Source organism: Melospiza melodia, chromosome 12 (genome assembly GCF_035770615.1).
Source record: "Melospiza melodia melodia isolate bMelMel2 chromosome 12, bMelMel2.pri, whole genome shotgun sequence".
Classification (NCBI taxonomy): domain Eukaryota; kingdom Metazoa; phylum Chordata; class Aves; order Passeriformes; family Passerellidae; genus Melospiza; species Melospiza melodia.
In genome coordinates, this window is record NC_086205.1 from 12783706 (window position 1) to 12802220 (window position 18515).

The following is an 18515-nucleotide window of genomic DNA, read 5'->3' on the forward strand; positions in this document are numbered from 1 at the left end:
GTCCTTCACCAAACCATTCTTTCCAGGGATCATTTAAGAGAGATTGGTGTGCAGCTACTGGGTTCTGTGAATCCCTGTTTTCCTTCCTTATGCACGTAACAAGTGAAAGAACAGCCCCTAAATCCATCCAATATTAGTGAGTATGGAATGACCTCTTTGCTGACTTAAAATTATAAAGTACTTACATATGAAGTTCTGCAGCTGAGAAGGCTGTTGTGACATCATCTATGCAGAGATACAACCTGTCTGTAGCCAAAACTTCTGTAACATCTGGTACCATTTATTGCATCTATTTCACTTTCTTACATGCATCTTAAACGTTTAAGCACAGTAGAATCACAGCATTCTAAAATAATAATTTGTTTTGTAGTTTTAAAATGCAGATGTGCAGAGTCAAGCAGACTACAGCTACAACTGCCTCAGAGTAGCCATTTTTATTTTTTTTACTTCCCATCAGAATTTAATTGATTTCTGCCCATGAGAAAGTTTACTCTCCACTTCAATGAAAATACCCCTTTGTAGTGGTGTTTGCCATGTGCATGGAAGACTAAATTCTGGAAAAGTTCTTGTTTTTCTGGGTACCGAAACCTTGTTTTGCCAAGCTGAACCTGATGTCAGTTTGGGATTTGAGTGCTTCATTCCAAATCTTGCTTGAAACCAATCAAGAGTAACACACAGGGACACAGCAGAGACTCTGTAAGGTGGTACCTTACTGTGGGTCTTCCATTAGGACTTGGGATATTGTCTCACATGTTCTGCATTTCTAATTCAGTGAATCTGTGGAAAACGTTTAAATACGTGGAACTTCAAATCCCACGAAGCTCAAGCCTGTCTTCTGTGAAGCAGTGGGGCAGTGTGTGGTCAAGCACAAGGTGAGCTGTGCTGTGAGGTGTGTGAGCTGCCTCACATGGAGGAACTGACTTTGTTGGACAGATTCGCTCCAGAATTATAAATATGGAGTTGTTTTTACTTTGCACTTAGAAAATGTCACCTCTAATTGAACTTCCAGTACCTTCTGGAACATCTGGGTGAAGTGACTAGGAAAGGGGAAAGCTGTTAAATATGAATATGGAGCAGCATCTGTTGGAGTGCTGATGGGGATTTTTTCTGCACCTGGCTAGTTTTTCAGATGGTTCAGGTGGGCAGAATTTCAGCAGCTGTTTATGTTGTTTGGTCAGTTTAAAATGCTGATTTCTGAAATCAGATCCAGTCATGAAATAGATCCCCAGTTTGATGCAGCAATTGCTTCACCTGCTGGAAAGTTCTTACCAGAGCTGACTGAATTTTTTTATTGTTTTGAAGACTAATGGGCTCTGTCCTTGCTTGACTGCTGCTTCTCACAGCTGGCTTTGAAGAGATCCTTTTTCTTGCAAACAATTGTTCCCCATTACAGCTCCTCCCTATGGCCTTGGATGGTTGTTTTCTGTCTTGCTCAGACAGTTCTAATGCAAGTCAAGCCTTAGAACAGAAGTCCTCATCTGTGCAACATCTGTCTGTGGATGGCCACTGAGTGGAGTTACAAGTTACTTAAGGATTGTTTGTAAGGACTGGGAGTCAGTCTGGGACATCAGTGTGAGGTGGCCATGTGGAATAACAGAAACTCCCAGATGGCTGTGGTTTGTGCCCTGAATCTGGATGAAGGTACAGGTCGGAGCATTGCTTGTGGGCTGCTGGTGTGGCCCCACATGCTGTCCTGGAGGGCTGGCACAGTCCCTGCAGGCTGGCCCTGTGTGCCCAGAGCAGGTGTGGTGCACAGCACATTCAGTCTGCTCCAGAGTGTGCTTTAAAGCTTTAGGGGGATCCTTTCCAAACAAGTGAGCTGCCTGGGTTAATGGATAAAAGGTTTACTTAATTTCCCTTAAATACAGGCAAAAATGTATGGACTGTATGAATTCTGGGGTTTCACTGTTGTGATACTGCTTTTGTTTTCCTCTGGTGCTCGTGAACAAGCCAAACTCAGAAAAAGGTGAAAGAATCCCTGGATCAGTTTTGCTTAAACTGTTGCACATGATAATGTGATTCTGGGACTGACCTGTGCCAGTGCAGGTAGTGCCACAAAAGGGCTGCAGCCTACAGAGGAACAATGTCAGAGCACAGGAGGAGAGTGAGAAGGAAGGTGCAGCACAGAGAAGCCACTTTGTACCTGGAACAACACCTGTCCCAAGAAGCTTCTGGCTGCCCCCTGCCTCACTGAAGGGTCTGATGGCACTTGCTGTGGTAACAAGGGAGCAGAGCAGAGCCTGGACTGAGTTGGCCCTGGGAAACTTGGAGGAAAGGTATATGAGAGTTTGTCAACTTTTCCTCCAAAATAATAAATTGAATTCCCTGAGCTGAGTCTATTTACCCCCCAACAGTGCATGGTAAGTGATTTCCCCATCTATAAACCAATGAATTTTCTTGCTCTTTCTCCTCCTGTTTTCTTTCCTGTCCTGCTGGGGGCTGAAGCAGCTGGGCAGGTGTGTGGCTGCCAGCCAGGGCCAGCTGCCCACCCTGACAGCTCTCAGCACATGACAAGCAGGGACCTGGGGCAGCAAGACCTGGCCATGGCCCCTGCACTGCTCCTGTAGGAGGCTCTGTCAGCTCCCAGGCCCCAGCCAAACACCACCTCTGTCTGCAGCTGTCTGCTGTTCTCTCATTCTGACACCTGTTCTATGCATGTGGATTGTGGACTCTGAAGTTTTGCTTTAGTCTCTCCCTTTTGACATACTCTGTATACACCAAAAGACATTCAAGAGATGTTTTCAGTGTTGGCTTGTGCATCTCCTTCCTTGTAATGAAAAACATCAAATGAAGCAAAAATGGCCACATTTCTTGTGAACAGATCAGGTTTCAGGCCATGCAGTGCTTTCATTCCATTTGTTATCCTCTAGAAATCCTGATGCACAGGGATGTGAGGGACAAGAATCTGCCACCTGCCATGAGGATTTGCCTTGAGTTAGAACCAGGACCTTCCCATGTCCTGGCCATGGTTTGCTAGGGTGATAGGCAAGCAAATTTCATTAGAAATCACTGGATCTGAATTTAATTCCAGGTCAGTTTACCCCAAATGGCTCCAATTTTAGTGACCTCCAAGTGCAGCCAGCATCACTTTCTGTGTTGCTCTTAATATCCTGCCTGCTGCTGAGGATAACATTCACTTCTTGACTGGGCCTGCACAAGATTCAAGCTCTGAAACGCCACAGTAAGGGTAATTTGGACTTCAAGGACCAGCACAAGGCCATTGCTTTTTGGAGTGTTTTTACTTTTAACAGTTTCAGTTATGCCTTTTCACACTTAATTTCATAAATAGGATCCCTATGAATAATTTACCAATTATTTTTCTGCTTTTAGTCATGGGACAAATGATTGCAGAGTTAAAGCATCTGCTGCTTTATACTTTGATCTGTTTTACTTGCTGTGTAATATTAAGCAATTTATCTGCAATTTAATTTTGAATTAGTACAATATTTCTGATAAATGCCTTATGGAGTTAGCTGAGCATGGAACAGGAATTTGCACACTTATGAAATATCTGACCTATCAGTAGTAGCTTAAAATACATTTCCTAAATATGTTCTTACAGACCATAGTAAAATGGAACTGGCACAGTTGCAAAACCTCTACATAAAAATGATACACAAATGTGGCGGGGGGTTTGTGTGATATTTTTAAAGCAAACGAAAGAGCAAAATGGTAAAATGCTGTGAAATAGCCTATTTAAATTATTGGTGAGGCGTTTTGCTGATGTCTTAAAGATTTTTTGGTGCCTTTGTTCAAGTTAGGTGAACACAGATGCAATTCTAAAAACCCTTTTTATTCCTTTGTTCTCACCTTGTCCCTATGACCCAGTTTGCAGTAACGAGGTATATAGGATTTTGGTTGTTGCTTACTTCAGTGCAGTTTATAGCAAAAGCCCCACTTTGCTTTCCAGGAAAGCCCCAGCCCCTCTCCAGAGTTTGTCACAAGAAAAGAAGCTGCAGGTGAGTGAGAGGAGCACTGCCAGGTGAGGCTCATAAACTGAACCTCAGTGTGGAATCAGCTGAATCCACTCAGGAAGTGGAGCCATCACCTGAGCCACTGGTGTTTGTTCCTGTGCCTGTGGGCAGCAGCTGCAGCTCCCTGCCCCATGGGGTTTTTACCTGAGGCCTTTCAGGAAGCACAGCTTGCACACCTTGGAGAAGGGGTGGCCTAAGCACTGGTGCTCCTCTCCACTCACTGCTTTCTTCCTGCAGGAAGCTCCTGAGCTGCTCAGCACCTCACAGAGCCACAGCTGTGGGGTTTATGTCAGACTGGAGAGCTGCGCTGCCCCGCTTTTGTAGGATGCAGCCTGAATCAGGAAGGGATGGAATTCCTACAGGTCAGTGCCAGGGATTGGCCCCTGCACCAGTATCAGATCTGCTGGGCGCAGTCGGGATCACCCAGGAGTGACCTGAGGTGTGCCCTGTCCCAGCAGGCACAGGACCAGAGGGAAATGTTCCCTGGCACAGGTGGGAATGGCACATGCCCCAGGAGAGCTCCTGGTCCTTGCCCAGGTGAAAGGGCAGAGTCAGTTGACCACCATGTAAGCACAGCACACTAGAGAGCACATTTGGTTGGTTGTGTCAGGAGGAAGTTGCACAGTCAGATGGATTTACACTCGACTGGACTTATCCTCTGGCGGTTTTGTTTTCCTCTGGCTGAATTTGGAATGTCTGTCTTTCCTGCTCTTTGAGTTTGTGTATCCAGCTTTTAAATTGGCTGATCAGCCCGTTGTACTCGTGATGGCTTCAGAGGGAGTTTACTTTGAATTAGGACCCTTGGAAGAGGATTCAGTTTCCTTGAAAATCCTTTTGCTGGGGGCACCTCAGTGAACACAAACTGAAAAGTGCTGGAAAAAGCATTTGATTCCATTCTATTAAAATGTAGCTTATTTAAGTGGTAAAAGGGGCATTTGTGGCCCTTCTGCACATGATGGATTCTCCACTTGTAATCTGTGTTTTCAGATGTTTCCCCACGATATAGAACCATTGAATAGTTCTGGTTTTACAGATGAATGGAGGAGGTACAAATGTGTTTTCATTTTTTCAAAAGGTGATTAGTGCTTTAAAGCATTGATTGTAAAAATGTTCATATCCTAAAAAATAAAAAGGATCTTCAGAGCTGTCATTCCATAAGGATCTTAATGGTGATGGTTCTTTTTTTCCTGGTGTATTTACAAACAAAGAAGCAAAGAATTAATGCAGTTTATTGTCCTAACACTTCTTATATTCATCACTCAGATAAGTTCACCCATTTTATCCCCATGTCACTGTTTCTTTTCAATTAATACTAGAAATTGCTTTGTTTCTTCAGAAACTTGGATTAGAGTTTAATAATTTAATGTAACTGCTCTTAGAAATTAATTGTAAATATAAATACAGGTTTTTAAGGATTTGTTATCACAGCTAATTTTATTTTCTTACATAATCTCCTGTTAAATGGATTTGCAGCTTTTTGTTGCTTATGAAAGCCCAATTAACAGTTCTTTCAGTCTGGTTCAGTACTGCAATGGGAAAAGACTTTGATCTTCATTGTTTTTATTATTAGATTATTTTTTAACAATTACATTTTTCCCTTCCCTCAGAAACAGCAAGTGCAAAGTTTCTTTAGCTTGGGAAATTCAGCTACAGAGCTTTGACATCTATATGTTTGCACATTTCTATTGGTACGGACAAATATTTATAATATGCCATGTAAATGCACATATTCTTCCTGCTGTAAATACCATTTGTGACAGGAAATCCATTCTCTTGCACAACAGGTATGGTGTCCTTGGTCTTCCCAGATTGACTAAATCCTCCAAGCTCACCTTGTTCCCTGTGCTTTACAGCAGTGGACTCCAGTGGGACAGAGTTTTGTCTTTTCTGAATAATTTTACATGAGATTTTACTGCCTGTGGATGTGTGTACATGGGCAGATGAGGCTCAGCACATCCCTCATCTGTGTCTTATTTTTCCATTCCAACAAAGAACAGTGCTCCACACTTTGACACAGATTGAAACACGAGCTGCTGTTTAAACCTTTGCTCATCCTCCCCTAAGCCTCTCTCTGTAGCTGCCTGCTTTTGCTTTGCTTCTTAGCCATGCTTCAGGCATACCTGGCATCTACTGATTTTTTTCCTCTGCTCTTGTCCTTCTTTAAGAGTCCCTGACAGGGGGGCTGATGCAAACTGCAGCTCAGGCATCACGGTGGTGAGCCAGAAACTGTATTCATTAGCAAAGAACTGACACGTTCCCCGCTGGCCCTGGCACTCGATGAATGGTGCTGATCTGAAGTCTTCCAGGCAGCTTCCGGGGGACATAAGGGACTGTCCACCACCCTGGTCACCAGATCCAGTGTGCTGGAAAGAACAAAGAGACAACTTGGTAACTGTGAATGAAAAATAGGTAAATGACGTTCATCTGTCTTTTTCCCTACTTGCTTTTAACTGTGCTGGTTTTTTGTAATCTTATATGGGAGTAAGATTCTCTTGCTGGAGGAAATTTTAATTTGGTCTGTAATAAATTAATCTCAAAGTCTAGAGGCAGCTCACTTAACTTTCAGGTATTTATCAAACTGAAGGAAGGAGTAGTCTGGGTTGATTCAGAATGATGCCATTATACAAACGTAACTTGAGGATGGCATTAAAAAGACTGGAGCTCTAATTCTGAAAATTGTGTCTTTGTACATGAAAATCCCACTGTTTATTATTATGCAAGGAGGCAAAACCTTTGTTATTTTAAGAAATGTGTATCTTAAGTCTTTAAGTACAGTATATGTAGCTACAGCCAGGCTCTGCAATTTGGAATGGACCTTTGTCCTGTTTCTTGTGAATTTTCCTCTTTAATGTTTGCTAGACACTGAATAATTTACTTTTCAGAGTTAAAAATCCTCGAACCTTTAGAATACAAAAGCTGGCTGAAAGAACCATATCTATATACTGATGCACCCACTTTCTTACCATCAGAAACGAGTATCCTATCCAGAGGCTCCTCCAGCTGGGCGGGCAGGGGGGAATGGACTGGTCCTGGCTGTGCAGTGCCACGGCCTGTGCAGGGGCCTCGCACACGGCGCATCGGCTGATGTAGGGCTGGATCTCCTCCTCGGACAGCGGCGCCGTGGGCAGCGGGGCCGCGCTGGCCAGCCAGTAGGACTTGTCATTGCGGCTGGCGTAGTAACACACCTGGTTGATGTTGCAGTAGGCAAAGGGCATGGTACTGAACACGGGCAGGCAGGACCCTGCCAGGCCTGGAAATTACAGTGAGGGATGCCAATTATTTCACTTCCTAGGTCAGTTCAAAATTGTATTCTGGCCAATATTGCTACAAAAATATGTATTTTAGCAAGATTTAGGTAATGCACAGATGTTAAACCTCCCAAGCCCTTTACCAAGACGTCTACATGAAAAACAGAGACCTATTACCAGTATGTATCTTCCTTTGACCAGTAATATTTAATTGTGTCAATCTCATATTTAAACATGATGTTGTAGTTTGTCACCATGAGAAACAGTTATGATAACAAATTTCCTAGCTGTGCCAACACTGAAAAATAAATTAGGCAAGAGGTGGTGGCTGGTTTAAAAGAAGATCAGCTATTTACAAACTCATTAGGAGCAGTGAGAAACCAAGTGACAATGCTGATAAATAGAAACATTTTTGTGAAGTATGACAAGCCACTGCTAGCAGTCCATTAAGCTGAAATCCCAGCAGCTATCCTACTGCCTTCCAGAAAGGCTTCACAGACTCCCAAAGTGAAATAAAAGGATTGACAGATTTTGCAGGGCCAATCCTGTAAAATTCCCATCAGGCAGACATCAGTGGGAACCAATAAGTGACCAGTGCATACTTCTGTGGTGAACTTCTTCCAGAACTGAATTTAGAACAGTTTCATGGTAGCCTATTGAGTTAGCAATAATCACTGCACAAAGTTCTGCCTTGAACTTGGTGTGTGAAGTGTTATTTCTGTAATGCCTCCGAACCCAAACACTTTCATTAAAGGCATGTGACATTTCTGTACAGAAGCCAGTTTTGTTTATCACTGATAATATTATATTCCAGTACTAATGAAGGATCTGGAGCAACCTGAGTAGGAAAAATGCCTGCAAAATCACAGAGGAATTTCTTTGAATCTTATTTTCACTGCTGTTACGAGGCATTCTGTTAGCAAGTGGCTCTCCTGGGAAATGCCAAACACACAATAGTGAAAACATTCTAAAACATCACTGCTATTCTAAAAATAGTTCTTTTTATTGCTCTTTTAAACACTTCTTTTTTGTTCAGCTTATTAGGTCCTTGATCTTTCCTCCTCAGAGACTTCTCTGACTCTTGTATAACAAGTCAACAAGAATTTAGGAAACTTTTCCTGTGCAAATTGCCACCAATCAGTTCCTCAGGCTGCAAGTCAGGCAGCTTATTTATACATCTAATTTTAGTCAGAATTGTATAAGACAGGGAAGAAGTGACCCAAGGCACCAAAAGCAGCTGTCTCTGGAAGGAATTTGGCTTTGGCTTTTCCAAAAAATATTAGCTTCTGACTCTGAAAAGCAAAGGATTCTGCTGGGCACATGATGCATAATTTACTTGTAAAGCTTACTTATACTGCCCAACTGTATTTACCCAACTTAACCAGCTCTTTCCCAAGCTGTGTTTACAGTAAAAAAGGAGCAGATCCTCCAGGGAGTTATTTCAGAGTGGCCAAATAAGATTTCTGACCTAGGAAAATCTCTCCAGTGACTTCAAAGACAGCCTAAAATGAGCTGGGATAAGCGAAATAAACCCCTCATCTCTCCAACTTCAAGTCAAAATTACTTAGAAACTCTTTTGCATTCAATTGCAGAGCAGCAGAAAGCCATTTTAAATGGGCGACAATAGGGCAAGATAACCAAATTCATTATAATCACTATAAATTAGTGTAGAAAATAAGTAGCTGACAGTTTTATAGCTTGCTCCATGTGACTTGTCTTTCCTTGTGTAGATAAAACCGTATTATTCCTTAGCTGGAGAGCAATTATGTACAATACATACCAAGATCTTGATTATGGGCTTTCTCTTGTCCCTCCAGGTACAGCAGACTATAGCCAGTCCATAACTTTGGCATCCCCTGTGGGCAGAGTGGTTCTCTGTCTGACTGACTGTGAAGGACGAGCAAGAATCCACTTGCAGATCTAATCTGGGGGCCTGGTTGTCCTGGGACACCAGTCTGGCCAGGTGGACCTTGGAGAAAGGTAAAAGAAATTTACTTGTATAAAATACAAAGTTCACACCTGCTGTGTGTAAATGTTCAATAAGTTCCCAACTGAATATAATACAACTTCAAGACTGTCATGGGCAATAAAGATACAAGCAGACTTCTGTAATTCTTTTTCTGGGAGAGAAATTAACTAGATTGCCACTGAATGCTTGGCATTTGGCTTTTCTATTGTGCCTCTGTCTTGTGCTGTATAGATTAGGAAATGAAGTGGGCAATGATTTCCCAGACTTACTCGCTAGGATGAACAGAAGGTTTGGACTGAATTTGAATCTTTGCAGTAACAGTCAATGCCCCTTGCTCACATATGTATTAAACCCTTAATTTATTAGAGAGCATTCACAGGTAAAATACAACTTTAATTACTGCCAGACAGTTGCCCCATTAGCTCTGGCTCAGAGGTGCATGCCTATTGATATATTCTGTGTGAGCATGGGTGCTTAATTGCCTTTCTGCTTAGCAATGGATGCTGAAATAAATTTTCTTGAAACGGGTCTTGTTATGAAATCATTCACAAGTGTCACTGTCAATGCTTGAACTGAGAAGGGGCAAGAGGTGTCATGGAATCTCAGGCTAGAGGTGGATGTATCCGTGTGGGAACTGGGGGAGCAGAGAGAAAACGGAGTCCGTGCATCATCTCACCCCTCTCCCCCCACACCGAAGTCATGCTCATTCTTACCTTGTGGCCCAGCATATCCTTGCTCTCCTCGGCTCCCTTGGTCACCTGGTGGTCCAGGTGCCCCAGGTAACCCATCTTTACCTGGCAGGCCATATGATCCTTCTTCACCTTTTATGCCTAGATAAACACAAAGTATGTGCTTTTCCTGCATAGGGCTGCATTTAAGGTTCTGCTTGTCCAAACACAAAGGGCCAGTCAGCAAAATGGACACCAGGACAGGGAGGTGCAGAACTGCTTCTGCTGGGAATTCTCTTCACCACTTATTCACCCTGTGACCACAGCAGTAGCTCAGAAGTATGAGTTAGGAACAGCAGCTCCTGATAAGGTTTTCCATCCTCTCCAGAGATCTTGTGTGATTTACAGTAGAAATCAAAGCACTCCCCAACAAACATTATCATGCAAGCCTCGTGCAGACCTGCCATGAGGATCTGCACCATGGAATGAGCTGTAACTTCTCCTGAGGCAAGCCAAGCTGTCAGCTTGGAGAACCCCATTCAGCAAAGTCTTAGAACACATAGTAAACTCCCTTTGAAGTAATGGATGTATTGGAGTACTTAGAGAACAGAGAGGGACTGCAGAACTGGACATTTTTAGGCTCCTGATGGCCTCTCTTTTTTGTATTTCTCACATGTCCATGCACTTTATACATTGGAGGGAAGGTGTGGTGTGACAGTAAATGATGCATCTCATGTAGTGTGCAGATAATGATGGGCCTGTTCACTGGCTACCCAAAACAATCTGAATTGAACAAAGCAACACTTATCAGGTATTGTTGCCCTTAGAAGTGGTTTTCCCCTTTTGATAAAAACCAGTTTTCAGATGAGGCTGTTTCTCTAGCACCCACCACAGTTGTTTCTCAGTAATGATGTTTCATTCCTTGCAGACTTTGTTATTTAACCTGCAGCTGAGTAATTCAAGGTTGTCTCACAGCATTCAAACTTCCCCTTGTTACTTTTTACTAAGAAAGTCTGAACCAATAAAAAAAAAATAAAAATTAACAGCTTTTCTAGGTTGGTTGCTGAGTTCTTCTTCCAAAGCTTAAGCCCATTGAGGGATTTTAATAAAATCCATTGCTTTTGCCAGTAAAACTTACAGTTTGCCATCCAAGCCAGGAAAAAATTGGATTCTCCCATCTTCATGAAGGAAAAAGCATTACTATTTCTTAATTCTTTCATAAAACCAGTGTAAATATGTGTATCACTGTATCACCTGGTTTTAAAAAAACCCTTAATGATGTATATAATGGAAACACAGCTGTGTAACCCCAGAAACTCCTTTTAGCTGACAAATCAACTAACATAGCTAAAACTAGAGAATTAACTGAAAACTGCATTGTTTCCTTTCATGCTGCAGGGAGTCTCCTGGGAGACAATCACAGGGGTTTTTCTCTGGACCCAGAGCAGCCAACACAACAAACTTTGGTTTCCCAAGTAGGAAATACCTAAAACCACACAAGGGATTCCACCATTAAACTGAAGACTCTGCAATACAGTCTATGCTGTGTTTCTGTGAAGGTGGCCTCTCTTTTGGGATCACCAGTACCAGCATCACCCTTGTTTTCTTTTCATCTGTCAGAAGAACATTTCAGTCTTTCATCACTTCCTTTTTAAGATCTCTTTGGTCAGTTTCCTTTGGTGGTAACTTTTTCATGTTCTAACAGATAAAGACCTCTATTGTAGCCACTTCTCTGACTTCAGTGTCCTCTTAGGACTTTGGTTAGCAGAGCTTTGGGATTCACTTTTGCTAGATTTTAAAGCAAAAGTACATTTTAAGCATCCTCCAAATAGGTCTAAGCCAGAGGGCTGGTTTGAGGCATTGCTTTATAACTTGGTGGGGAAAAAGGAAAAATACTTAAAGAACTTTTTTCTCAACAGTGTCTTATGCTTTTGCCCTGCCTGGCCTAGGAAATGGGAATGTAGTTCAGGCAGGCTCAAACAGCCTGGTTCAGCTACATTTATCCATCATCCTCAGCATTCACCAGCCCATTATGTACTTCTGGAGACTGTCAGTAAGTGTTTAAGGAGAAGAGAGAGGGTAAAACACAGAGAAGTAACTAACATTCTGACCCTTTTCAACTTGTCTAAATGGCTGAGAAGAACACCCAAGCTTTCAAAACATGAGCTTACCTTGGGGTCCAGGGTGGCCTATTGGCCCTGGTAATCCTGCAGAGCCATCCTCTCCTCTTTGCCCTGCTTCCCCAGGAGGCCCTGGGATGGTAGGGCATGAATCATCCACTTTCCCTGGCTCACCAGGGTCACCTGGAATGTGTAATGGGAAAGTGAATTGCCAGACTGGCTAATAGTTCCTGTGCAAAAAGTCAACGTAAATGTTAGCTGATTTGGTTTTTCAAGAGTATGCTTTAAGTATTTTAAAATATTGAATAGATGAGTCCTGCTGTTTTAATTTTGCTCTTAGTCTTTTAGCACAGTATTAACAGTGTGGCAAGCCAGTGTTAGCAAGTGTATGTTAGCTGGTCTGTGATCTTTGCCCAGGTGGACAGAAGGTCAGTGGCATTCTGCCCTGTGGCCAGCAGGGCTGGGCAGTGACTGCTCCCCTGTGCTCGGCACTGGTGAGGCTGCTCTTGAATCTGTATTCAGGTTTGGGCTTCTCACTACAAGAAAAACATTGAGGTGTTGGAGTGTGTTCAGAGAGAGGCAGTGGAGCTGGGAAGGGTCTGGAGCACAAATCTGGTGAGGAGCAGCTGAGGGAACTGGGGGTGTTTAGTCTGGAGGAAGGTCAGGAGAGACCTTACTGCTCTATCACAGTTACTTGAAAGAAGTTTGTAGAGAGTCTTCTCCCAAGTAATAGGAGGAAATGGCCTTAAGTTTCATCAAGGGAGACTTATATTGGGTATTAGGAAATATGTCCTCATGGGAAGGGCTGTCAAGCCCTGGAACAGGCTGCCCAGGGAAGTGGTGGTGTCACCAACCCTGGAGGCAATTGAAAAGATGTGTAGATATGGCCTTGGCAGTGCTGGGTTAATGGTGGGATTTGATATGTTGAAGGTTTTTTCCAACTTAAACAATTCAATGATTCTACATTTCACATATTTGGTATAAAACTTCTTAATGTGCCCCAAACTGATTTGAGTTAAAGCCTAAAGTCTACCTAACCAGCTTCAGTGCAAACACCTTAGCACATGGAAAATTTTGCAGTATTTTGCCTATTTTGTTTTTGCAAAACCATCAATAGGCAGGCCAAAAAGGCTAGCACATAACAGCCATTTGAAGTGGTTATAATACATAATAATAAAAAAGAATAGTCACATTTTATATATTGAAAGTTACTGGCACCTTTTGCCTGTTTGCATTTTGGATCAACATTTAGTCAGATGGAAAGTTCAGTGTTTGTAGTAATCCAGAGTTAGGATTCAAGCTTTTGCTACGATTTTGGTTAGAAAGCATTTTGTGTGAAAACCAAAAGAAAAACCCAAATTAGAACTAGAAACAAATGTTTGACAAGTCTAATTGACATCCTAGCACGAGAGTTCTCAACAGAGCATTCTCATGACGTTGGTGCTGTTTATGTGAAATATGAATTAGAGCTATATTCTGCTAGCAGTACCTACTATTCCTAGAAACCACACCAAGGATGCCCTCTAATAAGAGCTGAATGTTTCTATATATAAGGGAGGGAGCTCTCATGAAAAGAACAATAAACAAAAGTCATGAACTTACCTATGAAACCTGAAGGATTTGAAAAATGGAAAGCAGATTGTGGCCATTGAGGTGCAGGTGGAAGCAAGTTTCAGGCATGTAAATTAGAGTAAAGAATGGAATGAGAACTGAAATCACTTACGTGAGGTGACATTAGACACAAATAGTTCAGAAATTTTTAATCAAATGAGAAATCATTTAAGTTGGCAACTGCAGGGGTCTTTTTTTCTGAGATTGTTTAAATTATTTGCATGCAAGTTAACATTAGTATGATTATATATGAATTGAAGGATCACAGTTACAGTTGAATGACACTAAGCAACAGGTTCATAAGTACCTGTGGGACCTCTGGGACCAGGTCTTCCTGGAAAACCTTGGTCTCCTTGTTGTCCTAAAGCACCAGGTGGACCCTGTGGGCCATGGACCCCCATAGGACCTGGAAATAAAACAGACAAAAATATAATGCAGTCTGGATGCTTGGGAATCCTCAACTCTGCTGTGGCAAAGAAAAAAAATACATATTTCTTCTTCTTTTTCTGTTCTGGATCTAACTTATGACTTTTCTTTTTGTAGAGATTGGAAGTGATTGGTTTAGATGGGATTTCTCTGCAGGGTGAGAAAGAAGCAGAGTATCTAAGAAGTCATAGTGTAGATTTCTGTTTTCAAACTAAAGAATCTGTTGAAAGCTCCAAGCTATTGCTTTGGGGCAGATGTGAGACTGTTAGTTCAAACTCATCTGCATTTTCCATAGTTTCTCAAGACTGCTGAAGAGGGGATCACGGTTTGCTTTTCTGGCAAACTCAAATGTTTTACTGCCTTATTCTCAGAGTGGCAGAAGTGTCTTCCAACAAGCTGTTGTGAAGCAGTGCATGTGAATCTGTCTCTACTCTCACCTTCTACCCCAACCCCATCGTGTCTGTAGGTAAGCAGGAAGAGCTGTGGAATGTCCAGCCTCCACCCCTTCTGCCCGGCTCCATCTCCAGTGGGCACCCCTGGGCACAAGGCTCAGTCACAGGGGCTGGGAATTAGTGCACACACAACTTAAAAACGTCTCTGACCATACCCTTTGGGCCTGCTCTTCCTTGGCTCCCTGGAGGGCCTCTGGCTCCCTGCTGTCCTCGTGGCCCAGGATTACCTGGTGCCCCTCGAACACCACTGTCACCTGGATCTCCTCGCACAAAGATCGTCTCTCCGGGAGGACCAGGATTCCCAGGATCACCTATGGAAAAGAAATTTATTCTTAATTTATGCACAAAGTACAAACATTTAAAAATAGCCATGTTCTGCTGGTGGGTTTTTTTTTTTTTTATTTTACTCTAGAGTGTTTTGGTTTTGTTTTTTTGGAGGGATTTTGTCTAGGATGTAGGACAGCCCTTGCATATTTCTGGGAATACTAGTGTTAGCCTTTGTCCAAGGAAGACAATAACAGGAATAGTTCCCAAAGTTAAATAACTTCTCTGCAAGCAGCAAGTTACTGATACATTCATTGAAACACGGTTTCTCTACATTTATATTTTAAAGCTTTATTACTGTGTTGCTTTATGTGGAGATCTCCATTTTGTCCTTGGTCAGTTACCTACCTAGTGTTCACTGAGGTAGTGATGGGTTTCTTTATTGCCTATGCACTTCTATACATTGTTTCACAGACAGTAACCCTGTTATTCCTAGTATTCGCAGGGGGTTTTTACATTATAAAAATGGATATTTTTAGTTTTAGTACCTCTGATGCCATCTAAACCAGGTAATCCTTGATCACCCGGAGGACCAGGGGAGGCACTATCAGGAGATCTTCCCATAGGTCCAGTGGGTCCAACAGGTCCTCTTCTACCTAAGGGATCACATTAAAAAAAATAAATCTGAGGTTATTCTTTTTAGATTACAGGCAGAAGTTAGTAAGTAAAAGAATGCTGACATGAGAAGTCATGGAGGTAATGTATGGTCACACTTGTATACCAAACATACCAGTCCCCAGGCTAATGAGGCCATCTTGTCAAAGTGAAAATATTAATCATCTTTTTGAATTTTTAATTCTTCCCATAAAATCTGTGTAGCCTGAGGAATACATCATCCCATGTTGGCACATTGCCACAGAGAGCCACATTTTCCTGAACTCCAGCAATGGGAGAAATTATAACAATGTAAGGTGAGTGGGGGCTATGAAATGATTCTGCCTGGGGCAGGAAAAGTATTCACAGATTGTTCCTTGCAAAAGGGAGTTACACTGATTCCTAAAAACCTCAGTGAACAAGATGAATTTACTAGCCTTAAATGCATTCTTTCCCCCAATCTTTAATGTGGATTTTTCCACAATAAAACATTTATACCCTTACTTGTGACAGGCAGAGTTCTCTGCACAACACTTTTGAACAGTTGCAGCTTGTTAACATGTGGGTTGCATTCTGTTGCCTTCTCTTTTCTACCAAAAAACAAATCTAGTTTCTTCAGTCTTGCTTTTCAACCCATCCTTCCATTTACTTTCTGGTGAGTTTTCTCCTTTTTGTCAAAGCTGGTCACAATTATCGAAGACCTCGCTTATCCCATGTTAGACAGTGTTAATACTTCTCAGAATTAAACCTGCTCTTTTTTCCTCAACAGCACAGTTCTGTTGACTCCCCTAGTCCACAAACTAGTAACCAAACTAAGAAAAATGATTGTGTCTTCATTTTAGAATAATTCACCTCACCAGATTTCACCTCCTGCTATTTTTCTTCCATGTGTTATGTGACTGTGGCAAGGTCTGGCAGTGTAAAGCTGATGTCACTTCTAATCACAGAGTTGCTGAGGCTTGAGTGGGTCTCTGGAGACTTCCTAGACCAGCCCTGCCCTCAAAGCAGGACCAGTTATAGCAGGTTGCCTCAGGTTCTGTCCAGCTGTGGTTTGAGTATCTCCAATGACAGACCCTTCATAACTTCTCCAGGCAACTTGCTCCCATGTTCAATTCCCTTCACAGGGAAAATAAAACTTTTCCTTACAGTTAAGTAGGATGTTTTGTATGTTAATTTGTGCCCATTCCCTCTTGTCCTCTCACTGGATATTGCTATGAAGGAACTGTCTCCAGGTCCATCCTTTAGGTATTTACTCACATCAATAAACTCCCCCTGGGCCTTCTGTTCTGGAGACAAAGCAATTCCCCCTCTCCCTCCAGTCTCTTCACTTTCTCAGTGGCCCTTCCTCAAACACTTGCTTTTTCCCATTTCTTTGCAGTTTGTATACCACCAAGCTCTAAAATAACCACTATAATCTTGTGAAGCAGTTCTATCTTGCAATTACATCAGAACAGTTGATAGATTCACTTTAGTTCTGGGACTGCCAGATCTTCTGCACTCCTTTTCTTCAGGAATTTCTTCCCAGGTGGCAACCCTACTAGCAGTTCCCTGAGTATATTCAAGTCCATAATTTTCTATTTTCATTCTTTCCTATAGCATAAACCAGAAATTCTCTGGAGACTCTCAGGAGTCTCTGTATCTCTATGAGAAACATCAGCGTGTTACAACAGAAGTGGTTTTAGGGAAAGAATCTTCTGAGTAATGTTCATATTAACCAGAGTAAGTGCCTTTAGAAAAAGAAATTAACTATGAGGTTGATTTCTACACTGCAGAGCAGCACTTTGGAGAAAACCTTTTCTTACCTGGAAATCCTGGGAATCCCCTTTCTCCAGGGGGGCCTGGAATAGAAATACCAGGCCATCCAGGATCACCTCTGTCTCCTTTTGGTCCAATTTCTCCTGAGTATCCTGGGGGCCCTGTCTCACTCTGACCTTTATAAGAAAACAATTATGTACATACAGCTTACAGCGAGTACAAATACAGATGTGCAGAACAGAAATACCAGTTGCAGATGTTCTTCCTTGCAAGAGTTGCCTAGTGCTGTTTTTCTGGTTCCCTCTTGGAAGCTGGATAGAGTTTTGTTGAATCTGGCCCTAATTCATCACTTTCAAAGAAATTAGTCTTTTTGCTTAAATGCTCTTCTTCAGGGGTTATTTTATATGGTGTCATTATGGTAACTTGAAATGTAAATTGATTGCATGGTTCAAAATTTAATTTTCCATCAGCATATATGTGCAATCTTTAGATAGATTATAAGCATTGTTTTTTAACAGTGCTTCAAAAGCACCTTTTGAAAGTTGTGAATACATCAGTATGAGTGAAATCCACATTCCTCTTAAGTATGAGGCACAACTCCCATGGACTTTTAATGGAGTTGGGATTTCACAAGTCTCCTTTTAATTTGTTAGTTTTATCTTTTGCATATTTAAGAAAAAGAGACTTGGCTCTCCTTTGAATCATCTGCACTGAACTTTTTAATTTTACAAACAGGTGTGCCATTAAGCATACTTTAGATTCTGTTTGAAAGTTTGGTCTGTGCCTTAATGATATCTTCTGGGCAAGGCAAACATCAAAATAATATGCATCTTTCCTTGCACATTCAGTCATGTAGAAGATTTTCTGTTCCAGTTATTTCTCATCTTTACCTGGAGCTCCTGCAGAACCTTTTTGACCTTTTAGTCCATCCAAGCCATCCAGTCCAGGCAGTCCAGGAAGACCTGAGAGGTGTTACACAGGTATGACTGACCAACAATCCATTACAGTCACAATTAAAAATCAAGCCTTTTTTTAATCTGACAACATTAAGGTGGGATATTTGCTGAATTTGATTGCTGGCAGCTGCAGATGAGATCACATTGCAGTGCAATCTTTTTGGAAAGGCAAATGTGAAAAGTTTAAAAATTGCAGTCATAATACAGTTTCACATCAAAGCAATCAGAAAGCACAGCTTTTAATCCTTTAGGTACTTCCATCCTGCAGCTAGCAGATTATGGGCTAATCTATAGAGACCCTTCTGTCTGTGACTGGACTGCCACCGTAACATGTGGTTGCTACTCCAAAGTTCACTGTGCTACCACTTCATGGTCACTGATGGGAGTGCAGACACTACCTAAGATAGCTGTAAAGCTG

At 42.0% G+C, this 18515-nt stretch overlaps 1 protein-coding gene across 1 annotated transcript in view; it reads right to left on the reverse strand.

Moving 5' to 3' along the window:
* Nucleotides 1–5216: 5216 nt before the first annotated feature.
* COL4A4 (collagen type IV alpha 4 chain) overlaps nucleotides 5217–18515 on the reverse strand; it is a 66576-nt gene continuing 53277 nt past the window's right edge. The window contains exons 38-47 of the mRNA XM_063166831.1: nucleotides 18032–18103; nucleotides 17189–17317; nucleotides 15281–15388; nucleotides 14624–14779; nucleotides 13898–13996; nucleotides 12031–12162; nucleotides 9905–10021; nucleotides 9003–9191; nucleotides 6938–7224; nucleotides 5217–6337 (exon numbers count right to left, since the gene is read on the reverse strand). Of these exons, the coding sequence (XP_063022901.1) occupies nucleotides 6074–6337; nucleotides 6938–7224; nucleotides 9003–9191; nucleotides 9905–10021; nucleotides 12031–12162; nucleotides 13898–13996; nucleotides 14624–14779; nucleotides 15281–15388; nucleotides 17189–17317; nucleotides 18032–18103 (1553 nt within the window). The 3' untranslated portion in view covers nucleotides 5217–6073. The remainder of the gene's footprint in view (nucleotides 6338–6937; nucleotides 7225–9002; nucleotides 9192–9904; nucleotides 10022–12030; nucleotides 12163–13897; nucleotides 13997–14623; nucleotides 14780–15280; nucleotides 15389–17188; nucleotides 17318–18031; nucleotides 18104–18515) is intronic.